This window comes from Xylona heveae, assembly GCF_001619985.1.
Source record: "Xylona heveae TC161 unplaced genomic scaffold L228scaffold_4, whole genome shotgun sequence".
NCBI lineage: Eukaryota > Fungi > Ascomycota > Xylonomycetes > Xylonales > Xylonaceae > Xylona > Xylona heveae.
The window spans coordinates 1,482,923-1,504,618 of record NW_017264196.1 but is presented as its reverse complement, the minus strand read 5'-3'; the positions used below and the strand labels follow the sequence as shown (position 1 = coordinate 1,504,618).

At 48.7% G+C, this 21,696-nt stretch overlaps 9 protein-coding genes across 9 annotated transcripts; 6 read left to right on the top strand and 3 right to left on the bottom strand.

Moving 5' to 3' along the window:
* Window positions 1-592: 592 nt before the first annotated feature.
* L228DRAFT_209618 (G protein alpha subunit) lies at window positions 593-1,965 on the top strand (the record flags this gene model as incomplete). Its single annotated transcript, XM_018329821.1, has 5 exons — window positions 593-710; window positions 770-1,112; window positions 1,233-1,645; window positions 1,712-1,855; window positions 1,922-1,965. The coding sequence occupies 5 exons, from the start codon at window positions 593-595 to the stop codon at window positions 1,963-1,965; spliced, it is 1,062 nt and encodes a 353-aa protein (XP_018189177.1).
* Window positions 1,966-2,420: 455 nt separating this feature from the next.
* Window positions 2,421-3,424, bottom strand: L228DRAFT_121010 (hypothetical protein). The gene has a single exon (XM_018328992.1). It carries the CDS (start codon window positions 3,262-3,264, stop codon window positions 2,683-2,685), a length of 582 nt encoding a protein of 193 aa, XP_018189176.1. The 5' UTR covers window positions 3,265-3,424; the 3' UTR covers window positions 2,421-2,682.
* A 161-nt stretch (window positions 3,425-3,585) lies between these two features.
* On the bottom strand, window positions 3,586-5,043 carry L228DRAFT_238164 (terpenoid synthase; the record flags this gene model as incomplete). Its single annotated transcript, XM_018331009.1, has 4 exons — window positions 3,586-3,970; window positions 4,037-4,363; window positions 4,520-4,674; window positions 4,747-5,043. The coding sequence occupies 4 exons, from the start codon at window positions 5,041-5,043 to the stop codon at window positions 3,586-3,588; spliced, it is 1,164 nt and encodes a 387-aa protein (XP_018189175.1).
* An 894-nt stretch (window positions 5,044-5,937) lies between these two features.
* L228DRAFT_120974 (cell division control protein 14) lies at window positions 5,938-7,234 on the top strand. Its single transcript, XM_018328991.1, has 4 exons — window positions 5,938-6,321; window positions 6,383-6,433; window positions 6,495-6,601; window positions 6,661-7,234. Exons 1-4 carry the CDS (start codon window positions 6,069-6,071, stop codon window positions 7,108-7,110), a joined length of 861 nt encoding a protein of 286 aa, XP_018189174.1. The 5' UTR covers window positions 5,938-6,068; the 3' UTR covers window positions 7,111-7,234.
* A 1,002-nt stretch (window positions 7,235-8,236) lies between these two features.
* L228DRAFT_246431 (hypothetical protein) lies at window positions 8,237-10,269 on the top strand. Its single transcript, XM_018332413.1, has 2 exons — window positions 8,237-8,556; window positions 8,803-10,269. Exons 1-2 carry the CDS (start codon window positions 8,419-8,421, stop codon window positions 10,075-10,077), a joined length of 1,413 nt encoding a protein of 470 aa, XP_018189173.1. The 5' UTR covers window positions 8,237-8,418; the 3' UTR covers window positions 10,078-10,269.
* Window positions 10,270-10,754: 485 nt separating this feature from the next.
* L228DRAFT_120942 (BAR-domain-containing protein) lies at window positions 10,755-12,151 on the bottom strand. Its single transcript, XM_018328990.1, has 2 exons — window positions 10,958-12,151; window positions 10,755-10,885 (listed from the first exon to the last, which is right to left on the bottom strand). Exons 1-2 carry the CDS (start codon window positions 12,090-12,092, stop codon window positions 10,860-10,862), a joined length of 1,161 nt encoding a protein of 386 aa, XP_018189172.1. The 5' UTR covers window positions 12,093-12,151; the 3' UTR covers window positions 10,755-10,859.
* A 1,585-nt stretch (window positions 12,152-13,736) lies between these two features.
* On the top strand, window positions 13,737-15,721 carry L228DRAFT_246429 (cysteine desulfurase). The gene is made up of 2 exons (XM_018332412.1): window positions 13,737-14,753; window positions 14,964-15,721. The coding sequence occupies exons 1-2, from the start codon at window positions 13,953-13,955 to the stop codon at window positions 15,384-15,386; spliced, it is 1,224 nt and encodes a 407-aa protein (XP_018189171.1). The 5' UTR covers window positions 13,737-13,952; the 3' UTR covers window positions 15,387-15,721.
* A 66-nt stretch (window positions 15,722-15,787) lies between these two features.
* L228DRAFT_246428 (UEV-domain-containing protein) lies at window positions 15,788-18,026 on the top strand. The gene is made up of 5 exons (XM_018332411.1): window positions 15,788-15,993; window positions 16,054-16,141; window positions 16,205-16,443; window positions 16,546-17,784; window positions 17,852-18,026. Exons 1-5 carry the CDS (start codon window positions 15,940-15,942, stop codon window positions 17,942-17,944), a joined length of 1,713 nt encoding a protein of 570 aa, XP_018189170.1. The 5' UTR covers window positions 15,788-15,939; the 3' UTR covers window positions 17,945-18,026.
* Window positions 18,027-19,192: 1,166 nt separating this feature from the next.
* L228DRAFT_246425 (Indoleamine 2,3-dioxygenase subfamily) lies at window positions 19,193-21,555 on the top strand. Its single transcript, XM_018332410.1, has 2 exons — window positions 19,193-19,833; window positions 19,923-21,555. Exons 1-2 carry the CDS (start codon window positions 19,543-19,545, stop codon window positions 21,102-21,104), a joined length of 1,473 nt encoding a protein of 490 aa, XP_018189169.1. The 5' UTR covers window positions 19,193-19,542; the 3' UTR covers window positions 21,105-21,555.
* Window positions 21,556-21,696: the final 141 nt, after the last annotated feature.

Sequence of the window (21,696 nt, the reverse complement as noted above, 5' to 3'; positions counted from 1 at the left end):
CATCCCCTTCCCGCTCTTCCTCTTCTCATCTTTACTTTTCTCATCCCCTTCCTCAACCTTAGTCCCTTTGTCTTCTTAATCCAACCAGGATTAGACCTGGTTGTCGTGCAGGTGATCCGAAAGGTTATCGCCAGCTTCGTTCATCATCATTTCTGACCTTACCTTTTCTACTTCTCTCACACTACTTTTCTCGTCTCTCGCGACGTGCCATTAAGGAGGTCTCCGAGCTACTTTTTCGGCCATCTCACTTTTTAATACTCCATTTTTACGGCGCAACGTGATCTGATTGTGAGTCCCGACCTTCGAATTTGGATTTCTTCGCATCGAGAGGATGGCAGCGAGCTCCTGTAGTTTCATAGCTCCAGCTGTGAACGCTATTTTGGAAGTACAGAGGAGGGAGCGTTGTCCATTGGTCAATGGCTTCATCCAGTGTGCGAAGCTGAGCTTCAACCTCTTTTTCTTTCCCCCCCCCGGCTGCGCAACTGAAGGATTTGTGTGCGTGCTAACACCTCTCTCTCCAGGCGTCTGTCCCTTTTTTTCTCCCCATCGATAGTATTTTCCCAGTCAAACACATTCGTAATAATCAGTCAAGATGGGTTGCGGAATGAGCACCGAGGATAAGGAGGGCAAGCAGCGTAATGAAGAGATTGAGAACCAGCTCAAGCGCGATAAGATGATGCAGCGCAATGAGATCAAGATGTTGCTTCTGGGTAGGTGCAGAATCGGCAACCGAATTCGTCAAGGTGGCATTTTGGTTAACGGACTGTAGGCGCCGGAGAGTCTGGCAAGTCAACCATTCTCAAGCAGATGAAGCTCATCCACGAGGGTGGCTACTCCCGGGATGAACGCGAATCTTTCAAGGAAATCATCTTCAGCAACACTGTTCAGTCGATGCGCGTCATCTTGGAAGCAATGGAATCCCTCGAGCTTCCTCTCGAGGATCCTCGTACCGAATACCATGTTCAGACCATCTTTATGCAGCCCGCTCAGATTGAAGGTGACAGTCTGCCGCCGGAGGTCGGCAACGCCATCGAGGCGCTCTGGAAGGATGCAGGCGTGCAAGAGTGCTTTAAGCGTTCGCGCGAGTACCAGCTTAACGACTCGGCCAAATAGTATGTACATTCTCGGAGAGATTGCGCCAGCGGAGCCACGGCGAGTTTTTTACAATCGCGCCACTGGCCGTTGCTCCACATGTTTAAAGTCGAATGTGTCGCTGACAGTTCATTTTTTAGCTACTTTGACTCCATCAGCCGCATCGCCCAACCTGACTACCTCCCGAGCGACCAGGATGTCCTCCGATCCCGTGTCAAGACCACTGGTATCACCGAGACGACCTTCATCATTGGCGACCTTACCTACCGTATGTTCGATGTCGGCGGTCAGCGATCTGAGCGTAAAAAGTGGATCCACTGCTTCGAAAATGTCACCACGATCCTTTTCCTCGTCGCCATCTCCGAGTACGATCAGTTGCTGTTTGAAGATGAGACTGTCAACCGTATGCAAGAGGCCTTGACCCTCTTTGATTCCATCTGCAACTCGCGCTGGTTTGTGAAAACGTCCATTATCCTCTTCTTGAACAAGATCGACCGCTTCAAGGAGAAGCTGCCCGTCAGCCCCATGAAGAATTACTTCCCCGACTATGAAGGTAAGCTGTCCGGGTATAAACCCGGAATGAGACCCAAATGAGCAGAAACTGATATGTAATGAATAGGTGGCCCGGATTACGCTGCGGCTTGTGATTATATCCTCAACCGTTTTGTCTCGCTCAACCAGCATGAGACTAAGCAGATCTACACTCACTTTACCTGCGCCACGGACACGACTCAGATTCGCTTTGTCATGGCTGCAGTCAACGGTATGGCCTTTCCATTGGATCGTGCTTTTTGTTTAATTCAAAACGATACTGACATGTTTGCGTTAGATATAATCATCCAAGAAAACCTGCGGTTATGCGGTCTCATGTAAAGCCCCAAAGTATGAAAAGAGGAGGGTAAAAGAGTGCTGACATTTCGTCGTTGAGACCGTAAACCAAGAAAAAAGTGGTTTACATTGCGAGTCTTTTGCAGACCAAAAAAAGATTGCTTCTGCTGTGTTCCTGTCCTTTGACTTCTTCTCTGGCGGGCGTTGTCGAATCCAGACCGGATCTTTGAGCTGCGCATGTGAGCGTTTCTGTTTCCGTCATTGATGTTGTCACTGTCGGTGCCGCGAACTTTGTGCTTTGCGTCTGTCTATGGCTGGCTGGCCAAGGGTTCCCAGTCTGTCTACGTTTGTAGTTGGCCGATATCGAATCGTCAATGCATCTCATACAGCGAATGTTGCTGACCCTGCGGGTCTTTGCAAGCTGTCTGGATTGAGGAGCACAAGACGTTTGTATAGCTGGTTGGCTTCATTTCAACGTGGACACTGATGCCCAGCACAATTTTTTCTCTTCGTTTTCTTATTTCCCTCGTTGCATAGCCAGAAGCGCGCGCATTTGTCGTTCTTCGTGCAGCGTCTCCTTTTAACTACTTACTCGATTTAGTCACACTTTCCCCTCTTCTTTTTCTCCTATTTTCTCTCGTTCCTCTTATCTCTCTTCACAAGATTTTCCTATCGTCCATATGCATATACGCATATTAGAGCTGGGGCATCAAGAGACTTAGCACTACAGCTTGATATGTCTCGCACGCCTCTCTTCATATTTCATGTCATTAGAGAAATTTCCTTTTTCCTTAGTGCTTCTTTATTTTTTTTTTCTCTTTTTCCTTTAATAGTCGATACCAGAGCTTCTTTTTTTCTCTTCTTCCCAACTGCCCATTTTCTCCTCTTCTCTTCGCGAAACACTCTGTAATTCTTGCATGTCACGCACACGCATAGAAAGGGAAGGAAATATAACTCAATTATTCTCAAAAAACAGTGGTTTGAATGTGTTATCAGATGTGTGTACAATGTGTTGTTGTTGTTGTTGTTGTTGTTGCTGCAAAGCATAAAGCCAAGATATGTGCCATGATAGATAGAAACCTTCAATGCGGAAGAACGTATTCTTTGCCTACATGAACAAGCGTAGATACATTTATAACGGGGAAAGAAATTGGTGGCAAGGCCTGGTATCAAGAAAGCAATTGCACGAACGGGGGAGAAATGGGACGCGGGAAAATGTACATGAAGATAAAAATTGAGGGACAGAATGTACGCAGCGTGTAGGGGTATGAGCAAAAGCAGCAGTGCAAGAAGTGAGTGTAATAGAGGAACTAAATGACCGAGGTTGATGCGATAGATATTCATCAGGGGAAATTGTGGATCGAATATGAGACAGATAGAAAAGGAGATATGATGTCCGCAAGGTTAACAGAAGAAGAGATCAAAAGTGTTGGACTTGGGTATGTTGAAGAGGGTAGGTCACAGAAAAAAAAAGAAAGAAAGTATGGTCCAACGAATGGACAGGCGAAAATGGGGAGGGCTAAAAAATGAGAAAGGGAAAAAGGATATGGTGCAGAAAAAATAAGCAAGATAAAACAGGATATGGCGCAGAAAAAAAATAAGAAAGATGAAAATAATATGGTGCAGGGGGAAAAAAAAAAAGGAAAGGAGAACCAGAAAGCGGGATCAGTCGACAGCCATCTTGTCCACAATGGCTTTGATGCTGGCGCCGAGCCCTTCACCCTGATCGAGCGCGTCGACGAGGTTGTTCGCTTTAGTCGTGAGCTCGGCGAGGACGGCGCGGCAGTAGGCAAAGGTGCCAGTGGACTGCATGTACGAGACGGCATAGCGCTTGACTTGGTCGTCTTGGGTGCGCTGCTTGAGGATGTTGAGCAGCTGAAGGTTTTCCAGATCCGATCGGATGCTGTGGATGATGGGGAAGGAGAATTTGCCTTCAGTCAGGTCTTCGCAGAGCCCCTTATTTTGTGTATACGCCGTGCTTGACAGGTTGAGGTAGTCGTCGCGGATTTGGAAGAGCAGACCGATTGTGTTTACGAGGGGAACGCAGTCTCTGGATTTTTTTTTGTAATCTGTTAGTTCTCTGCGTTGATGGCGATGATTTTGAGTAAAAACTTACTTGCTGGAGTCGCTCTCGGCTTGCATCAACTTCACGGCCAGTCTGAAGAGGCCTCCGGTCTTGTTGGCAACCATTTCTAGATAGTCTTCTTCCGAGGGGCAGGTCAAGGTGTCGCGCCAGAAGAGATCCATGCCCTGGCCGCGATGGAGATTGAGCAGCTCCTCGGTGAAGATGTCGATTGCGCGCGGGCTCTTGAGCTTCTGCAGCTCCCGTAGAGCGCAAAAGTAGACGTAGTTTGCTGAATTTATTGTCTGGGCCGTACCGAATATGCTATGCGCGACTGGAATTCCGCGGCGCAGTTGGGATGAATCTTCGACATCGTCGACCCTGGGATGCGGCATCAGCAAATGTGGTATAGGACTTTGGTGAGTTGAGTTGCGGCGAAAGGAGATTGGGCGCGAAGGAACTTATGCATTTCATGCTTTCAAAGATTCCATGGGATTAAGTGTGCTTTTTCCCATTGAAAAAGGGATCCTGACGTACAAGAGAGAAGCCGTGTGGAGCATGCCCACGACTTTGGTAATCACCTCCAGGCTCTCATCGGGCACCCTGAGCCAGGCGTTGAACGCCGCGATGAGATGGCTGCGAACATCTTTGCCGGGATGTCCAAAGAGGTAGTCAAAGGGGCCGACAAGAATCTTTATGTATCAAGGTCGATTTAGTCAATTAAGCTCATGCGATAGAAGCAGCAGGTTAGAGCTCCGACGTACCTTTTCCTTCTCGTTGCTCCATGATGGTCGGCTACTGTAGATCAAGTCATCCCCGAATGACGTTGGCGGTTCACGGCCTGGAGATAATTTAGCAGGCCCTTGAGCAGCTGGTGAAGCTGTCGTCGGGCTGGTTGCGTGTGGAGAGGTTGGGTGAAGCCTCTTGCCCTGAGAGATCCAGTCGGCTTCGGAGACGGGTCGCAATACGGGCTTTGCGGCGATCGTCGTACCGTTCCCGAGCCCGTTTGAGCTGGTGCGGGGAGGGATGGCGTTTGGAGATCTCAAATTTTCCGAAACCATGGCCATCGATCCAGAATAACAGACGTAACTTTCCTTTCAATTCTCCAACGGCGGGATGAACGTGGTCTGTCCACAAGCTTCAATGGTGGGGCAAATCCAGCGTGGGGAGCACGGACTCTGTACAACGGGCGAGTTTATGGTTAAACTTCACTCGTACAGCTACCTTAAGTCGTGGTACAACGACTACTTCTTCAACGTCGATGAGACTGACAACAGTGGATATAATATGAATGATACGATGCAGCTGATACAAGGAATCGAAAATGAAGAAATGTTATGAGAAGAGAAAAAGGACGAAGCAGAACGATAAGCTAATCCTCAAAGTGCACGTTCTGGGCCCATCTGACCAGGTGAATTGTCAACCCTCTCTGAACCCCTCCTTCGTCTTGTCATCTTACTCGTCCGTGGTTGTATGAGTACACTGCGCCTCCTTATCTAAAAGCATCTAACTAATATGAAGTTGCAGGTAATAGCTCGAATGGGCGCAAAATCTTTCGGAGGATTGGATCACCAATATTTGCTAATCATGTTACAAGCTCAAAATCGTTGTTATTTTGCAAGTGTTTCTCATAGGTTGTCGTCTCAGAAAGGTTTCATCATGTTCCTGTACTCTTCAAGATCTGCATGCTCCTTGTGACTTCTCGTCATTTCGCCCCGTCGTGGTTAGTTTCCGCTGGAGAGGCTATTCTGCCTAAACGGTCCGCTTTCAGTTGTCTCGCCAACCTCACCTATCCGCTCTCTATTTACCTCCATCCCAGCTGAAAAAGCTAATTACTGCCCAAAAGTCTCCACCCCCTGACCCAGTCGATCACGATCGATCATTGTTAGCTTGACTCTCTTAGTTTTGTTTCTATTGTCGGCCTCTCCGGACGTTGTCAATCGTCATCATTGCGCACTTGCCATGCTTTCGCCTGGCCATGCCAATTTCCCCCCTAATCCGTATATCTATCGATTGACGGAAGCTCTGGTCCCCCGGCGGGATATCACGGTGATCCTCGCCACCTCACTGATCAACAATCAGAACCATGGAGGCACTTTTGTCTCATTCCTTTGATTACCTCTCTTCCTACGAGTCTGGTAAAATTCGCAAAGGCTTGCGGCAGATTGAGGGCCTGCTAGCGCAAATATGTCTCTCGAGTTCAAATCCGTCGCCCCCGGACCGACGACGAAACGCATCACAAGGACACCGACTGGCCCCGCCAAAGAGATTGGAATCATTACGCGAAGACCCAGCATTTAGAGAATTTTTCAAACTTCAAGAGGGTTTTCAATGGAACGGTAGGAGTTCTGGTTTCCCCGTTGGCAGGCGTCAAAGGAGGCCAATGCTGACGCCTGACAGTCGCACTTCGACTGATCTCATGCTTGGAACGCCTGCTGGGCAAAGGAAGCAGTATGTGTGCTCTCTACTCTACAACAAAACGATTTTCAGTTTCAGCTTATCATATTTTCAGATGGCCAGAATGATCTGTTAATCATCGCAACTCTGGACCTCATTCAAGGCGCTCTTCTTTTGCATCCGCCGTCGCGCTGTCTTTTTGCGCGCGAAATCTACATGAATGTACGAGAGTCACATATAATGGATCCACCGATAAATTCGTGTGCTGACGTGGCAACCAGCTTCTTCTCGACCTTCTCGATCCGTGCAATTGCCCTGCCATCCAATCGTCCACGCTACTGACGCTTGTCTGCGCACTACTTGACCAACCCCGAAATACACGCACGTTCGAGATCCTCGAGGGATTGCTTACCGTTACATCGCTCTTTAAGATGCGCTCCACAAGCCGCGAGGTCAAGATCAAACTGGTGGAATTTCTCTATTTCTACCTAATGCCGGAGACAGCTCCGCTGGGCCTCAACAAGAGCGCGCTTGCTACGCCGGTGGTCCAACGCACACCGAGCCGACTCGGCGGACTCAGCCGAAGCGCTAGCGGTGGTGCCCAACGCGACTTGGACGATACGAGGACAACGGAGCAAAAACAGGCCCTGCTGGGCAAATTTCTGAATAATGTCGAGGATCTCGTGGCCGACCTTCGAGACAACGCACCTTTTGAAGGAACGGTATACTAGCTTGATATGATGTTACGCATCACGAAAATGATTCTGGGACGCCAACGACGCATCTCCGACGCGAAATTGGGATGGTTCAGCATGCCTCGAATATGAGGGGATAAGGGGACACTTTTATTGTCCCAAGTACTTTTCTTCTTTTCTTTTCTTTTCTCTCTTTTCCTTCTCTTCTATTGTTGCCCTTTTCGTTCTCCTTTCACACTTTCTATCTCTTTCCTTCTCTTTTCTGTCTGCTATTGAAAGCTCAATCATCCTGCAATTTGGCGCGGCGTCCTGGGAGCGTCTATAATTTTCTGGGCAAGGTGCTCGGTGAAACTTGCGCAAGGACTAAGAGAAAATGGATCAAGGTCGGAGTTCCTCATCGACGTTACGGCGTAATGAAATAATGCACTTTGGATTTGCTGTACTCTTGCTAGCATATGATATTTGATTTGACTTGACGTTGTCATACCACATAGTACTTTCTAGCTTCTGTGTACTGTCTAAGTGATATACGACAAAAATTAACGGCGTAAAAATCTGGGTTCAATAATATGCTTTCGTATTCGAACCGCTATTCTATCAACCCGTTAGTAAACTTGTTGGCCAGCTCACCGCCTTACCTGAGTGATATATACCGGGAAGACTAAAACCCCGAATCAGCCATTCCATCAAAACAACTTTTTACTACGCTAAGTAAAGATCATCACTTAGGTATATGACGGCTCTTTATCTAACGGCTTGTCGTACCAAACTTTCTAGTTCCCTTTAAGTCTCGGAGTATGCTACAACGGGAAGCTCAATGCTCATGCACTATGCTTCTCTGTTTCTAGGTACTTATAACCAGCAATATTTGGGAATCTACGGCATTCTCACTCGCCCAATTAAGGGCCATCACCTGTTGTACTGTCAAGTATCCCCTCTGTTTATCGAGAAAGCTCAATGGTGCATAACCAAATGACTCACCAATCTTAGCGACATCTTACTGTCTCTCCTACTGTTGATCACGTTGATTTTATGTACGTCTTCATATTTCCAGCTCTCAATTACAATTATTTTTCTCGGTTTCTTTTTATTCCAAACTTTGAACAATTTCTGCATCAATTCCAAGTCTCTCAACTCGTTGCTTTGACACAATATTGATGCTCAAAATTGTAGCGTGGGGATCCGAAGCTCTTTCGGTTTAAGATATTTTTCCGTGAACATATCGAGAACGACATAAGCACATATTTCTCTTTTAGTAGCAATTAAGCACAAGTGTGTTTGTATTTGTTTTCTCACCCGACAAATACAACCTTCACAGAGCGAAAGAGGAAAAGACGACAAAAAATGACGAGGTCAGCAGATGATAATATGCAGCCATCGCAGCTCGATCAACAACTTCATCAACAACCACAGCAACGACCAGGACAACAAATGGAGTTTCTGCATCTCTCTGCTCAAGAAGCATATGATCAATGGGCGCCTGTAAGTTCAAACCCTAAACCTCTTTTAAACTCCCATTCTCTTGTCTTTTGGTTTTAGATGTTCTTCTTTATTCCCCTTTCAGCCTGCTCCAATGCTTCATCTTTCTTTCGTGTTTCTTTTTTCGCGGCCGTTTTCTCTTCTCCGTGTCCCTCTCCTCTTGCAAACAAGTTGACAACACGCCCCGGTGACATGCTTGCTCATAATTATACAAGTAAACGCACAGCCAATACTCACATACAATCCCAGACCTACGACACCATGCCAAACATTCTAGTCCGCACTGATAATCTAGCTATGATTTCTCTGCGGGAGCAATTCACATCACTTCTCCTTTCATCTTTACCTTCACCTTCTCCCTCCCTCTCTTCCTCTCCTTCTTCCGCCTGTTCTACCTCCTCCAGTCCACCGACAGCTCACAACGCAACACAAATCCCAGGACCGACCGTAATCGACCTTGGATGCGGCACAGGCCGCTGCACGCTTCCTCTACTGCGCATTCCAAACGCGCGTATCATGGGCCTGGATATATCACCGGGCATGCTCGCGATTGCCGAGTCTCGATGCACTGCTGCGTTGCGGGAACTGCAATTGCACTCCCACTGTGGCAGCGACGACGACATTCGTAGTACGACAAGACGTATAACAAATGACACGATTGGCAAATCTGATGGTGTCGGCGCTTCCCAGACCTCAATGGATGCTAGCAGTCCTACAAGATTTAACCATTTAGATGCTGGAAAAGCTGCGTATGCAAAAGACGTAGAGTTCCGATTATGGGATGGGACTACAACGTCAACATCAACATCAGGAACAAAGACGCCTGTTTCTACTTTTACGGAGCCGAACCTACAGCAAGAAGCAGAATATAGTCCCACTGCAGACGGAATAATATCCGCTCTCGTATTGGAGCATTTCCCGCTACACGACTTTTTCGCCGCGGCATATGACATGCTCGGCGGGGCTAAGCGCGACGGGACGAGGAGCAGTAGCAATAACACCGTCACCTTTACTCCTATTCCTGCTCCAAGCCGCAACAATGCTAGCCAGCACAGCAGAGGCTACCGCTACCGCTACCGCTACCTTCTTATCAGCAACATGCATCACGAGATGGGCGCGCGGACGGGTGCGGGATTCATTGACCCCGTGACGGGCAAACGCGTGCGGACAGTGACGTTTGTGCATACGGTAGACAGCGTCCTTGCGGAAGCGGCAAAATGGGGCTTCGAGCTTGTAGGTGACGTACATGAGAAAAAAGTTGACGCGGACTGGTTGGACGCGGTGAGTAGTAGTAGTATCGCCTATCGAAAGAGGAACAATATAGGTTCGAACGAGAACCGTAGGGAACGGGCAGAAAGAAAAACAAGATGTGCATCACCGAAAGGCGAAGAGAAAGACGATGATGAGGGTGAGCAGGACGATGATGAAAAAAAGGCAGAAGCTGAACGCAAATGGCGAGTTACTGCGCAAAAGTGGATAGGCGTTAATGTCTGGTTTGGAATGTTGTTCCGCTTGAGCGTCTAGTGGGGACGAAGCAGACGCTGTTTGGGACTGGGTAATGGATGGAGGAGATCAGATGCCATAATGATGACTCAGGGGAGCATTTTCCTGGGGTATTGGAGAATTTCAGGTATATGTGCATGTGAGAAAGAGGGGTTTTGAAGAAGGAGTTGAACAAGGAGTGGGAGACCCCACGTTGGGATTATACAGGAGCGTTCATCTTCTCCGTGTTTGATATCATATTCAATATTCAAATCTATAGAGTAATAGAATTAAATAATATCGTGACCGCCCTTGGGGCGAGGTTCGCAGACGTAGTGGGTAACGTGGAAACATTGAACCAAATGAATCGAGCCGATAAAGAAAACAAAAGCAGGCAATAAAAAGATACTAGTGACAGTCGCCGAGATGGTCTAAAAAAAGAAAGCTTGGGTAGAAAAGAAATTCGTGATTGGCGCCAAGAAAAAATTGTTGTCGCTTGCTCGCATTTTAAAGATTCGCACTTCTCTTCCTGCCCTTACCCTCGACAACAGCGCAGACGGACAACTCAACAGAGCTTGGCCGAACGATATGCTGAGGATGGGAATTATTTCCATGCAATCAGCTGGTGCTTTCCATCTGCATAAATTATTGGTGTAAAGGGATAAGCTCAGCGGGGCTCAGAGACGAGCCGCGGGAAGTGTACGTGGTATAGGCGATGTGGAAATCAAAGACCAGCAAGGCAATGCTTCATCCAGAAACTCGCTTCGCGCACCAGTGTATTCGTAGAGGTGAAACTGAAAAGCAATCGCTCAGCAACCCCCTGGTCATGTGTTGAGCCGGACATAGTTGCCTGATTATCATCTTGTGTAAGTAAATGAATTCTCCTTTTTTGGTCATGCTTCAGGCATTGAGTGAGACATACCTGGAAACTGCCCCTGCCGTCCATTCACTTTACCTGTCCACCATTCGTTCTCATTGGGTGTGCGGGTCAAAATCTCAATGGTTTCACCAGTGGTGAAGCTCAGGTCGCCCTCAGCTTGCGCCTCATAGTCGTATAGGGCCGTGCAAGTCTCAGGTGCAGGCACGCCAGACAAGCGCGACGGCTTGGGTTTTGGAGGTGGGGGTGCAGCGCCCTTTGCTTTGGCCGCTGCCCCCCAAGCGCCGCCCGTACTATTCGCGCGTCCTAGCGAAGAACCAGAATTCTGTGGTGACAGTGCCGATGCAGCGCTGTATGGCGGCGGCGGGCCTGAAGCGGAGTCGAGGGTCTGACGTCGAGCCGGCGAGCTCGACGACTTGTCCAAACCGAATTTGCTTCCAGCGCCGCCTAACCGGCCCGGTCGCTTGCCACCAGTCGTCTTGAAGTGCACAATGGTCAGAGCCTCGGCCTGCTCTTGAATGTTGCCCCGCTTCTTCTCAAAAGCGGCCTCAACGTCAAGGGTCAGATCAAAGTAGCCAATATTCATGCCTTGCATCTTCTCATGCAGAGTGTAGAAGACATTGAGCTGCATATAATAGAATGACTGGAAGAGCGGCCGGATAAATTCCCGCTCCAAAGCAAACAATTTGGGTAGCTCCTCTTTGAGAAGGTTGTTGAAGTACTCGTATTCTTGGGTGGACTGCTCCACGTCATTTTCCGCCTTGTACAGGGCCTTCTCGTCCTTGAGCGTCTTCTCTTTTTTGTCCTGCAGCTTCTTCAACGTTGCACGGTGTCGGTCATAGTCAAGCTGCTTGTGTTGGCGCTTAGTCGCAACTTTGCGGATAATCTTGATGATATCCAACAGCTCGTCTGCTGGCCGAACTACTCTCGTCTCGATCATCTCTAGCTCTGGCTGCAGCGTGGCAAGTAAGTCCCGGACGATAGCCTCATATTCTTCGCATGCGCGGATTCCCTCTGGGTTCCCTTCAATCTTCATCGAATCTGGGTCCGACATGCGCCCAGAGATAGGCTTGTAAAGTTCCGCAACGGCCTTAGAGAATTCTATCTGGTGGTTTAACATGCCTGAAAGATGCGTCAATTGGTACCAAGTTTTGCGAGTGTTCAAGTATATGCTCACCATTGATGGCGTCAAAATACCTATAACACCTATTTAGCAAAATATTCCGTGACTTTGCGCCCTGCGAAACTCACTTTTTGGACTCGTCATGGAGTTTCTTCGTCTCCTGTTTACGGTCGTTTCAGCGTTCTGTTTCCATATTTAACCTGGGTCGGAAGCTGATCGGACCCACCTTCTCGAGTTCCTCGAACCGTCTTTCCGCATCTATATATACTGCATCCTTGGTATGCTCGCCCTGGAGTTCTACCGGTCAGTCCTTGCTGCCTGCAAGACCCGTTACCCACTGCGGGGTATATCTAAGGTATGACCCCTTCTCCTGATGACAGAGTTAATGGTCATTTGGTCACAAGAAAAACGTACAAGGTTGAATTTTGCTTTGAAAGTTTGCGGAGCCTAACAAATTGTCAGTCATGGTCTTCAGAGGCTGTCACTCGTGAGCAGGCATAAGCATGTAAACGTACCCGAGTGAGACCCTTCTGGAAACCTTTCCAACTCATGGTGATCGGCAGCACTCAGTAACTACAGAATAATGTGTGAGACAAAGGGTTGAAGTTTGGATATTGAACAATAGGTCTGCGGGAAGGAAAAAGCGACCAGTGCACTAATCGGGGAGCGAATGCAGAGAGTGAAGAAGGAGAAGGAGAACGGTCGTCAACAGGGCATCCGATGCGGGCGTCGACTGGGGCTTTCGGTGTGAACCAAGCGGTGCACGATGACGAACGGAAGTGGCTTAGACTGCAGCTCTCGGTATTCGGTACCCAAACTTTTGCGTACGCCCTAGCAAGCCAAGAGTGCCCGGTACGATCTGCAGCTCACAAGGACCTCCATTTGATTATTCTCAGGTATTATTCACAGGTGAATTTCCTCACGCTCGCCCTATTTGATTATCAGTCTTTTTACGGAAGTATATTTTTTCTGGGAGCCAACTTATAGCTCATGTCCTGGGGGAAACGGTATTGGTCCTGGTGCACGTTTATGTTTGTCCCTTACCATTCCATATCATCTTCCTTAGTACGGAATATATTATTCTTTTCTCTCACTCTACCTACCATACTACTTCTCTTAATCTCAGGTTCTACAGGATAGCAGGAGTTACTCCGTGTGCTCCGTACTGATTATTCTCTAAACCCTGCAAGGAGCCTGTCAATGACGTCCATCCCGATCGGGAAAGATTCCAAAGAGCTGGCTTTGAGTTACATAATCCAAGACCGCTTCCAGCTGCATTGACCAATCACAATCTCACAGTTCTCGGGCCGGACTCACCGAACGCCGATAAGCGGGTAATAAGAGCACGTGATTTGACAGTCTCCACATCGTCATCTTTTCGCTTAGGTAATTGTTCATCAAATGGCCGCAATTAGTACGAAAGAGCTGTTCGTCCCAACCTCTTAGCTTTTCCCGCTTCGACTCTTCTACCCTTTTTTTTCCAATTTCTTTTTTCTCTTCTCTTTTCTCCTCTTCGTGGAGTGCAGGATGTCCTCCATCGCATCTTCCACCGCGAGGCAGGCCTCAAAGGTCTGTTTTCGCCGGTTTTCTACCCCTCGCGCCCGGCCTACTCCGGCTCGGGCTGCGGTGGCAAGTCTCTCTGTCAGACCCGGAAGGCGCTTCTACGTCTCCGAATCCAAGAAGGACGATGCGCAGGTCTCTGTCGAGACGGCCATCAAGGCAGACCAAAAATCTTTCATCGCACAGACGGGAAAGAAGCCTGAGGATGTAAAAGTCCCTGGCACCGGCGTCGATGCCGACGTAGTCATGAGCCCGGCTGCAGGTATGTGTCGGATGACATGAGCGTCTCAATCACGTCCATTTGATCAGTCATTGTTAAAAAATTCCATCTCAGGCATTCTGAAACAAGCCACCATCATGGACGAGGGAACTCGTCCTATCTATTTGGACATGCAAGCCACTACACCCTTGGATCCGCGGGTACTGGACGCCATGTTGCCCTTTATGACTGGCCTCTATGGTAACCCCCATTCGCGGACACATGCCTACGGTTGGGAAACCGAAAAGGCTGTCGAGCAGGCTCGAGAGCATGTTGCCAACCTGATTGGAGCCGATTCCAAGGAGATCATCTTCACCAGCGGTGCGACCGAAAGTAATAACATGAGTATCAAAGGTGTGGCTCGATTCTTCGGACGCTCAGGCAAGAAGAAGCACATCATCACCTGCCAGACTGAGCACAAGTGTGTGCTTGACAGCTGTCGGCATCTGCAGGATGAGGGCTTCGATGTGACTTATCTGCCAGTCCAGCCGAATGGCCTCATTAAGATGGAGGATCTCGAGGCAGCTATTCGTCCGGATACTGCCCTGGTGAGTATCATGACTGTCAACAATGAAATCGGTGTGGTCCAACCCGTCGAAGAGATTGGCAAACTCTGCCGCTCAAAGAAGGTGTTCTTCCACACCGACGGTGCTCAGGCAGTCGGCAAGATTCCTGTCGATGTTAACAAGTGGAATGTTGACCTCATGTCCATTTCTGGTCATAAGATTTATGGTCCTAAGGGCATTGGCGCCTGCTACGTGAGAAGACGGCCGCGTGTCCGCCTTGATCCCATCATCACCGGCGGAGGTCAAGAGCGTGGTCTTCGTAGTGGAACCATTTCCCCGCCACTTGTTGTTGGCATGGGCGAGGCTTGCCGACTCGCCAAAGAAGATTTGGAGGTAAGCTTTTCTTTTTTTCCTTTTTTTACTCAGCGACGCTTCTTTTATATGACGAAATGCTATAATTTTTAGACATGCATGGACTGAATCTGCCGGCTTTGCCGGTAGTTGTGATTGCATACAGCAGGGGTTCTGATTCTACTTATTTTTGCCCTCTTTGATATTGACGTTCAACTCAATTTGAGGCTCCTGGACTAACATAGTCAATAGTATGATCACAAGCGGATTTCTGCTCTGGCGCAGCGCCTTTTAAATGGTCTGCTTGCCATGGAGCACACTTCTCAAAACGGTGACCCTGAGCACCACTTTCCTGGGTGTGTCAACGTCTCGTTTGCATATGTTGAAGGCGAATCGCTTTTGATGGCTCTTAAAGACATTGCGCTTTCCTCTGGCAGTGCATGCACATCAGCCTCGTTGGAGCCTAGCTATGTCTTGCGAGCACTCGGAACTAGCGACGAGAGTGCTCACAGCAGCATTCGGTTCGGTATTGGTCGATTTACGACCGAGGGCGAAGTTGACTATGTTCTCAACGCCGTCAAGGAACGTGTGACCTTTTTGCGCGAGCTCAGTCCGCTCTGGGAGCTCGTCCAGGAGGGCATCGCTTTAGACAGTATCGAATGGAGCCAGCATTGAGTAGCCCGTAATTGGAAATTCGTTAGGCGATGGGCGGCGTGGCGTAGGCGTTTCAACCCCTGGACTGGACTCTTTTTGGCGTTTTCTATATGGATGAAGCACATTTCTCGTTCTCTATTCCATCTGAACCAGTCGCTGGGCGATGATTCATGAATTGAATCGCTAATTGTGAAAGTTGATGATATCATGAATTCGAAATAATTTTTCACATCTTGACAATATTCAAAAGTAATGAAATGGAATGTGCATGTAGAATTAATTGTCGCTTTGGCACAAAGTGAAACCAATAGAGGTTGTTCGGCGAGTAGCTTGTTAGCTTAGAATGACATCTTGCCCCACATGGACATCGGTTCTTGGCGTCGAACCCCGTGTCCCAAGCTCGAAACCTCCAGCCTTAAGCAACAAGTTCAAAGAACACTTGACGAAGTTGCGATAAGATATCCGTCGCTGAGACCCGTGATGACTCTTATGCGCTTAAGTTAGCATGTTGCCTGAAAGTGGATGATGCGGCACTATTCTGGCCGAAAGCGTCCCAACATTTCCCCGGACGAATATGGCGGCGGTCCCGCAGAAGGTCTTGAACTGGCTCTACAGTGTTTTGACAAGCGTGTGTTTTAAACCATGACTACAAACAAATCAAAATCGCTAATATCGAATATAATGTCAGGAATATCATGATGTGAATCGAACCTACGCAGACGTTGCTCGCACGCTCTCTTCTTATTCTTCACTGTCACCGAGAACGGATGTTTATAGTACGGAATTTCACAAGACCATTCGTTGGAGCTTTACTTGACTGACATTGAGCACTTTTCAAGCATACGAGAATGGCGCATCTGCTCTTCTCCTCCTCGTTAGTGGCACATTGCCGGTCACGTTTCGTGGTGCCGTCTATCGATTTCCCATATCACTTTGGATTCCGCACGCCTATCCAAGGCAGTCACCTATTGCCTACGTCACAGCGGCTCCAGGTATGATCATACGACCTGGCCAATACATAAGTGCAGAAGGGCGGATATATCATCCATATCTTGCTCAATGGGAGGGAATGTGGGACGTAAGTGCAACAAAAATTCTCATATGGAGGCCGAGACCTACCCGTGGCCAAGCTCAAACAAGTTGGAGTTTCTGAATTTGTAGCTGACGATCTCTTCCTCAGAGATCGACGCTTCTGGACTTCCTTGCGATTCTGAGAGATGCGTTTGCGAAAGAGCCCCCTCTTGTCTCGAGCCAACAGCATGCGCGCCCATTCTCGCAATCGCAGAACACACCGCCTCCTCTGCCGCCTCTGCCACCAGAATTTGGTTCCCCATCATCTTCACGACCTCCTTCTACAGCATCTACTCAAAGTCCCTCATCAGTACCTCCACCACCACCGCCAAAGTCACTTGAAATTCAAGGGGAAGCGACTGGCTCTCCCTCCCGCCAACCCGCAAATACGCAATCACAAAACCCGCCCACACACCCGCCCACACTTCCTAGGAAGCCGAACGAATATTATGGTCCTCCTCGCCAATTGATAAATGGTACAGTCACTACGACGCAGTCTCAAGGCCGTTACACTCCGCAACGATCGAGCAGCCTGAGAAATGAGAATGATCAGGTCTCTCTATCCTACCAGGGAAGGGAGCCGGTTCCGGCCACTGGAACTCGTCACGGAACTACGAGGATCCCTATCGGCCCAATAACTCCAACCGATGCTGCACCCCAGTATCGACCGATGCCGCCATTACCGCCTGTTCACAGTAATCTGCAAAGTCAACCATATCGTTCTGAGGGTGCCCTGCAGCCCGGATTCACTCCGCCCATGTCTCCCCGAGATCAGCAGCAATCTGTGCGCGGTCGACAGCCATTTACTGGACCAGACATAGCACCACAGTCTCGAGAAATACGACCAGTGCAAGATCTAATATCATCGCCACTGGAAATATCGTTATCTCACCAGACTAAGGATAGCCCTGCGCTTTCTGCGCCGCCTATTCCCCCTAATCCGGAAAAGGATGCTCTCCTCGCGGCTCTCTCAACGAAGCTTCGGGAGCAGCTTTTCCAGAGTACCGAGCAGGGACAATTTATTTTGCCGTCTTTGCACGCTCAACAGATGGCCCTTCAACAAGCTGCACAGGCATTGCAGATGGAGCTCGGTGCTCTTCAGTCCCTCGATAGCACACTTGCACAAAATGAGAAGATTCTTCATGACTCCATACGCGAGGCTGATCATGTCATCTCAAGCGCTGGTACTCGGGCTGTCCCTGGCGTTGACGATGTACTGGTTGCTCCTACTGTTGTCGGTGGCCAGCTCTACGAATTATGTGCCGAAGAAGGGGCTCTAGCGGATACGCTTTTTGTTCTTGGGAGGGCATTGGATAAAGGACGAATCGGCTGCGACACATTTATCAAGGTACGTTTATTGACCTGATTATATTTAAGATGTGGAAGCGGGCTGACGCAGATTGATATGAATCCAGCAAACACGGAGTTTAGCACGTGAGCAATTCATGAAAAAGGCTCTGATTAAGAAGATTGGCAAGGGAATGGGTTTGGATGATCCGCGACGATAGATGAAGCATAGATTATATACATGATATCTTGAATAATTTGTAAATTAGTACGATCCTTCAATAATTTCATCCAAATAACGGGATATCGTAATGCGTTGCTGCAACGGGACAATTATATTCCAACGTCGTTTCAACCCCACTTATGCGCCAACCGATATCACCTCAAAGGTGGGGGGGACGGTCGATTTATTGACTGATTGCGAACGGAAATAAATAGATCCAAATCCTCCCACATGGGGTTTGGTCTTTGTTCAGCTGAGATTTCATATGTGTTCATACAGACATCTACCCTCTCATTCAGCAATAATTATGACCGATATGCTGTGCAACCATTGGGAATACGCAAGTGGGGGAGAGGAGGAGGGATCGACAGTTTTCCAAATATGGAAGGCAGCGCAAAAGGCGTCGCCACCCCACGAAATTGCCCACATTCCTTTACGTCGCTGCCATCTCGTTTCCTTCTAACAGCGAAATCAATCTGTTTCTTTCTTCAACGATGGTCTTTTCTCCATGATTGAAGGCCCCATTGTCGTTCACATTCAATCTCGTTGTTGTCCTAAACCCAGGCCAAGGTTCCCATGTAGGATTTGGGAAGTCACTCACTAACAAATCTGATCTCGAAGAGAGAGCTCGGAATGGGCCAATTGAAGGCCCAGTTGTTGATCGAACTCCAACATAACAGACAGACAGGCCGCGATTCATTGTCCAGGCCTTCGTTATTATTACCACCTCTCGCGTATGGAGACAGGAATCGCTGTTGGTCAAACAACCCTCAAGGTGCCTTTTTTGGGCCGTTGCGAAACCGGCGACCTAATCCTACCTCTCCGGGAGGTCGACTGGCGCCTCAGGGATTAGAAGAGAGCGAAAGAGAGCGCTGCTAACTCTACGACGACTCAACAGAGTTCTGTTTAACTTAGTCTTTCACTGGCAGTCATTATTTGGGGCGAATTAGCTGAAGAAGACGACTATAATCAAAGGAGGATTGGATCATGTTGGCCACTCAACATGACCCTGTCATGTCATCATCGATCAAGCTGACTGTTATTACTCATCAGGGACCAAGATGGGAAGAAGAATGGTACGACGGGACTGGCAACATCATAGTCCTTCCGGTCGAGCGCATTTACTACCATTACAGGTTGCCAGAGCTAACGAGAATGAGCGGTTAAGGGAATTTAGGCGCTCCGATATATGGAGACTTGGGGCAAATACTGCAAAACGCGGGATGACGAATCCGGCTAGTCGCACCCGCGGAAAATTGTCCCTCCTGCCCCTCCAACTTGCTTTCTCAGCGCCATTAATTTACATATTTTTCGGGAGGCGTGGGATGATCCGGCAGGCTGGCCCTTAATTGACACCCTCTCGTCCCCAGCATCCGCTGCTCCGTCATTTTTTTTCCCATTACGCCTAATTGCAACCTTCCCATTATCTACTCTCAACTCTCCCGCCACGTTCAACGTATCAACTCCGTCAAATTTTTTATTGAATACATATTCCTCCAAATTATCTGGTGGTGACGCCACTTTCTCCTGGGCGTTGAGAGTCAGCCGGCGTTTGTGGGGTGATCTCGTGCCTGGGGCATTCTTGGATCCAGCGCAATGTTACCTTCAATTCCGGATATCAGGGATTACGATATCTCTCCCGAAAATGGATTCCTTCCTTCTCAGCCTCCATTGGAAATACTCCCGGACCCATATTATGCCAAATGGGAGAGCATTGTCGCAAATTTGCAAGGCTTATTATTAACCAAGCGGCTGCGTGGCGTCGTTGACCGACTACCCACTCTTTCAACAGATCGGCTGTGCACTGAAGAAGAGTGGCGCAGAGCACACCAGGTCCTGGCATTCCTGGTACATGGATATATTTGGGGTGGAATACGTCCAGCAGATGTATGTATAACCTTGGCAATCGTTTTAGTTTTGGAAGACCACATGAGAGAAGCCACCATATCAGATCGCTGACATCTACTTCCGTATAGCGAGTCCCGCCTTGCATTTCAATTCCCTTTTTGGAGACATGCGAGCATCTCGAGCTACCGCCCGTAGCAACTTATGCAGCCGTCGTGCTCTGGAATTTCAAGCCGCTCTTCCTCGATGAACCCTTTGATAGCTTAGAAAACCTCGCGACCCTCAACACCTTTACCGGCTCTCTCGACGAGTCGTGGTTCTTCCTCGTCTCCGCCGCGATCGAGGCGCGAGGGGCTCCTATCATCCCTGAGATGTTGACAGCCATCGCTGCTGCTCGGCGAGGCGACAGTGCCACAGTAACTGCTAACTTGCACTCTTTCGCCGAACGTCTCGATGAGCTTGGCGCTCTTCTACAACAAATGTACGACAATTGCGACCCGCGCGTGTTCTACCATAGGATTCGACCATTCCTGGCTGGAAGCAAGAACATGGCCGACGCCGGCTTACCCAATGGCGTCATCTTCGACGACGGCACTGGCAACGCAAATTATGTGCAGTATAGTGGCGGTAGCAATGCGCAGAGCTCCTTGATTCAGTTTTTTGATATTGCATTGGGAATCGAGCACCGGCCCACGGGCGAGAAGCGTACGGAAGGATCTGAGAGCGACGGATCCAGCGGGAATCGGCCCTCGTCGCACAATTTCATCCAGGAAATGCGCAAATACATGCCTGGGCCGCACCGGAGATTCCTTGAACGGGTTTCTGATGTGGCAAATATCCGAGAATATGTCGAATCGCACAAGTCTGACCGGGCTCTATGCATTGCGTATGATGCTTGTCTCGCCATGCTCCGATCTTTCCGGGATAAGCACATCCAAATTGTTTCTCGCTATATCATCATCCAGTCACGCGAGTCGCGATCACACTCACGTTCAATAAGCCCTAAGGTGACACGCACAGTGAACATTGCTTCGGCTGCACATTCAGCACAAGATGGTCGATCAACAAATCGCAAGCTACATGGCACAGGTGGCACTGCGCTGATTCCGTTCCTTAAGCAAGCGCGCGATGAAACTGGTGAGCCGGCAATTGACGCCTGGGCTCGACGACTTCTCAGCAACGGGCCGGCTGACAACAGCGCCTTTGCAACTCTCAATAAGATGGGTGAACACGCGGATGGGGCAATTGAGATTGTCGGTTTGGCAGGCACCTGGGCCATGGATGATAGCGAGGGAGGTATTTGTCACTGGTAGTGTTTAGGGCCTACCTTTGCTAGGGACCTCTATGCTCTCTTTTGTTGTTCCTTTATCACTATCGGCTTTTCGGCGCTTGACTTGCTTCCTAATGATCGAGGTCCGATGTTTGGTTTTCTATGTCACTTATTCCCCTATCATGAATGGCGTTTGGGTTGGGAACTATAAAACGGGATGGATGCATTTGGCTGTTAATTTAATTTCTGCGAATTACCTACTCTTGTTTCATTTGCAGCGGTTGATGTCAAGACTCGAGAGCATGATTACAAGTTTCTTATGTATGTGCTCTTTCACCAGAACTGTACAGTTTTTCATCTTTTGCTTGCGACATTTTCATTCCCCTTTTCCATAGAATCGCTATATTTGATCGCTGCATTGCTGTACAAAGTCACCTGAGCCTTACCAAGGGCGCCGCTTAATGTAATGAAGTTATAATCTTTTCATGAGATGGTAATTTTTCAAGTTTTTGGAATCGACTTTGGACAATGTCCTTCTTGCTTGGGGGGTGAAAAAGTCTGAAGCGACGCAGTGGCTTACAATTACTCATGTCCCAGTAGCAAACACGAACCCTGACGCAGTCTTGGGCGGGCCG

Excerpts from the sequence above, each read along its gene's own strand:
- L228DRAFT_246431 (XM_018332413.1), top strand. The coding sequence starts at position 8,419 with ATGACGAGGTCAGCAGATGATAATATGCAGCCATCGCAGCTCGATCAA. Across the intron at positions 8,557-8,802 it reads CATATGATCAATGGGCGCCT|ACCTACGACACCATGCCAAA; the intron begins GTAAGTTCAAAC and ends ATACAATCCCAG.
- L228DRAFT_246425 (XM_018332410.1), top strand. The coding sequence starts at position 19,543 with ATGTTACCTTCAATTCCGGATATCAGGGATTACGATATCTCTCCCGAA. Across the intron at positions 19,834-19,922 it reads GTGGAATACGTCCAGCAGAT|CGAGTCCCGCCTTGCATTTC; the intron begins GTATGTATAACC and ends ACTTCCGTATAG.
- L228DRAFT_246428 (XM_018332411.1), top strand. The coding sequence starts at position 15,940 with ATGGCGGCGGTCCCGCAGAAGGTCTTGAACTGGCTCTACAGTGTTTTG. Across the intron at positions 15,994-16,053 it reads TCTACAGTGTTTTGACAAGC|GAATATCATGATGTGAATCG; the intron begins GTGTGTTTTAAA and ends ATATAATGTCAG. Across the intron at positions 16,142-16,204 it reads ACCGAGAACGGATGTTTATA|CATACGAGAATGGCGCATCT; the intron begins GTACGGAATTTC and ends GCACTTTTCAAG.
- L228DRAFT_246429 (XM_018332412.1), top strand. The coding sequence starts at position 13,953 with ATGGACGAGGGAACTCGTCCTATCTATTTGGACATGCAAGCCACTACA. Across the intron at positions 14,754-14,963 it reads TCGCCAAAGAAGATTTGGAG|TATGATCACAAGCGGATTTC; the intron begins GTAAGCTTTTCT and ends CATAGTCAATAG.
- L228DRAFT_120942 (XM_018328990.1), bottom strand. The coding sequence starts at position 12,092 with ATGGTGAGCATATACTTGAACACTCGCAAAACTTGGTACCAATTGACG. Across the intron at positions 10,886-10,957 it reads ACGGCAGGGGCAGTTTCCAG|GCAACTATGTCCGGCTCAAC; the intron begins GTATGTCTCACT and ends GATGATAATCAG.
- L228DRAFT_120974 (XM_018328991.1), top strand. The coding sequence starts at position 6,069 with ATGGAGGCACTTTTGTCTCATTCCTTTGATTACCTCTCTTCCTACGAG. Across the intron at positions 6,322-6,382 it reads AGAGGGTTTTCAATGGAACG|TCGCACTTCGACTGATCTCA; the intron begins GTAGGAGTTCTG and ends GACGCCTGACAG. Across the intron at positions 6,602-6,660 it reads CGCGCGAAATCTACATGAAT|CTTCTTCTCGACCTTCTCGA; the intron begins GTACGAGAGTCA and ends CGTGGCAACCAG.
- L228DRAFT_121010 (XM_018328992.1), bottom strand. The coding sequence starts at position 3,264 with ATGAATATCTATCGCATCAACCTCGGTCATTTAGTTCCTCTATTACAC.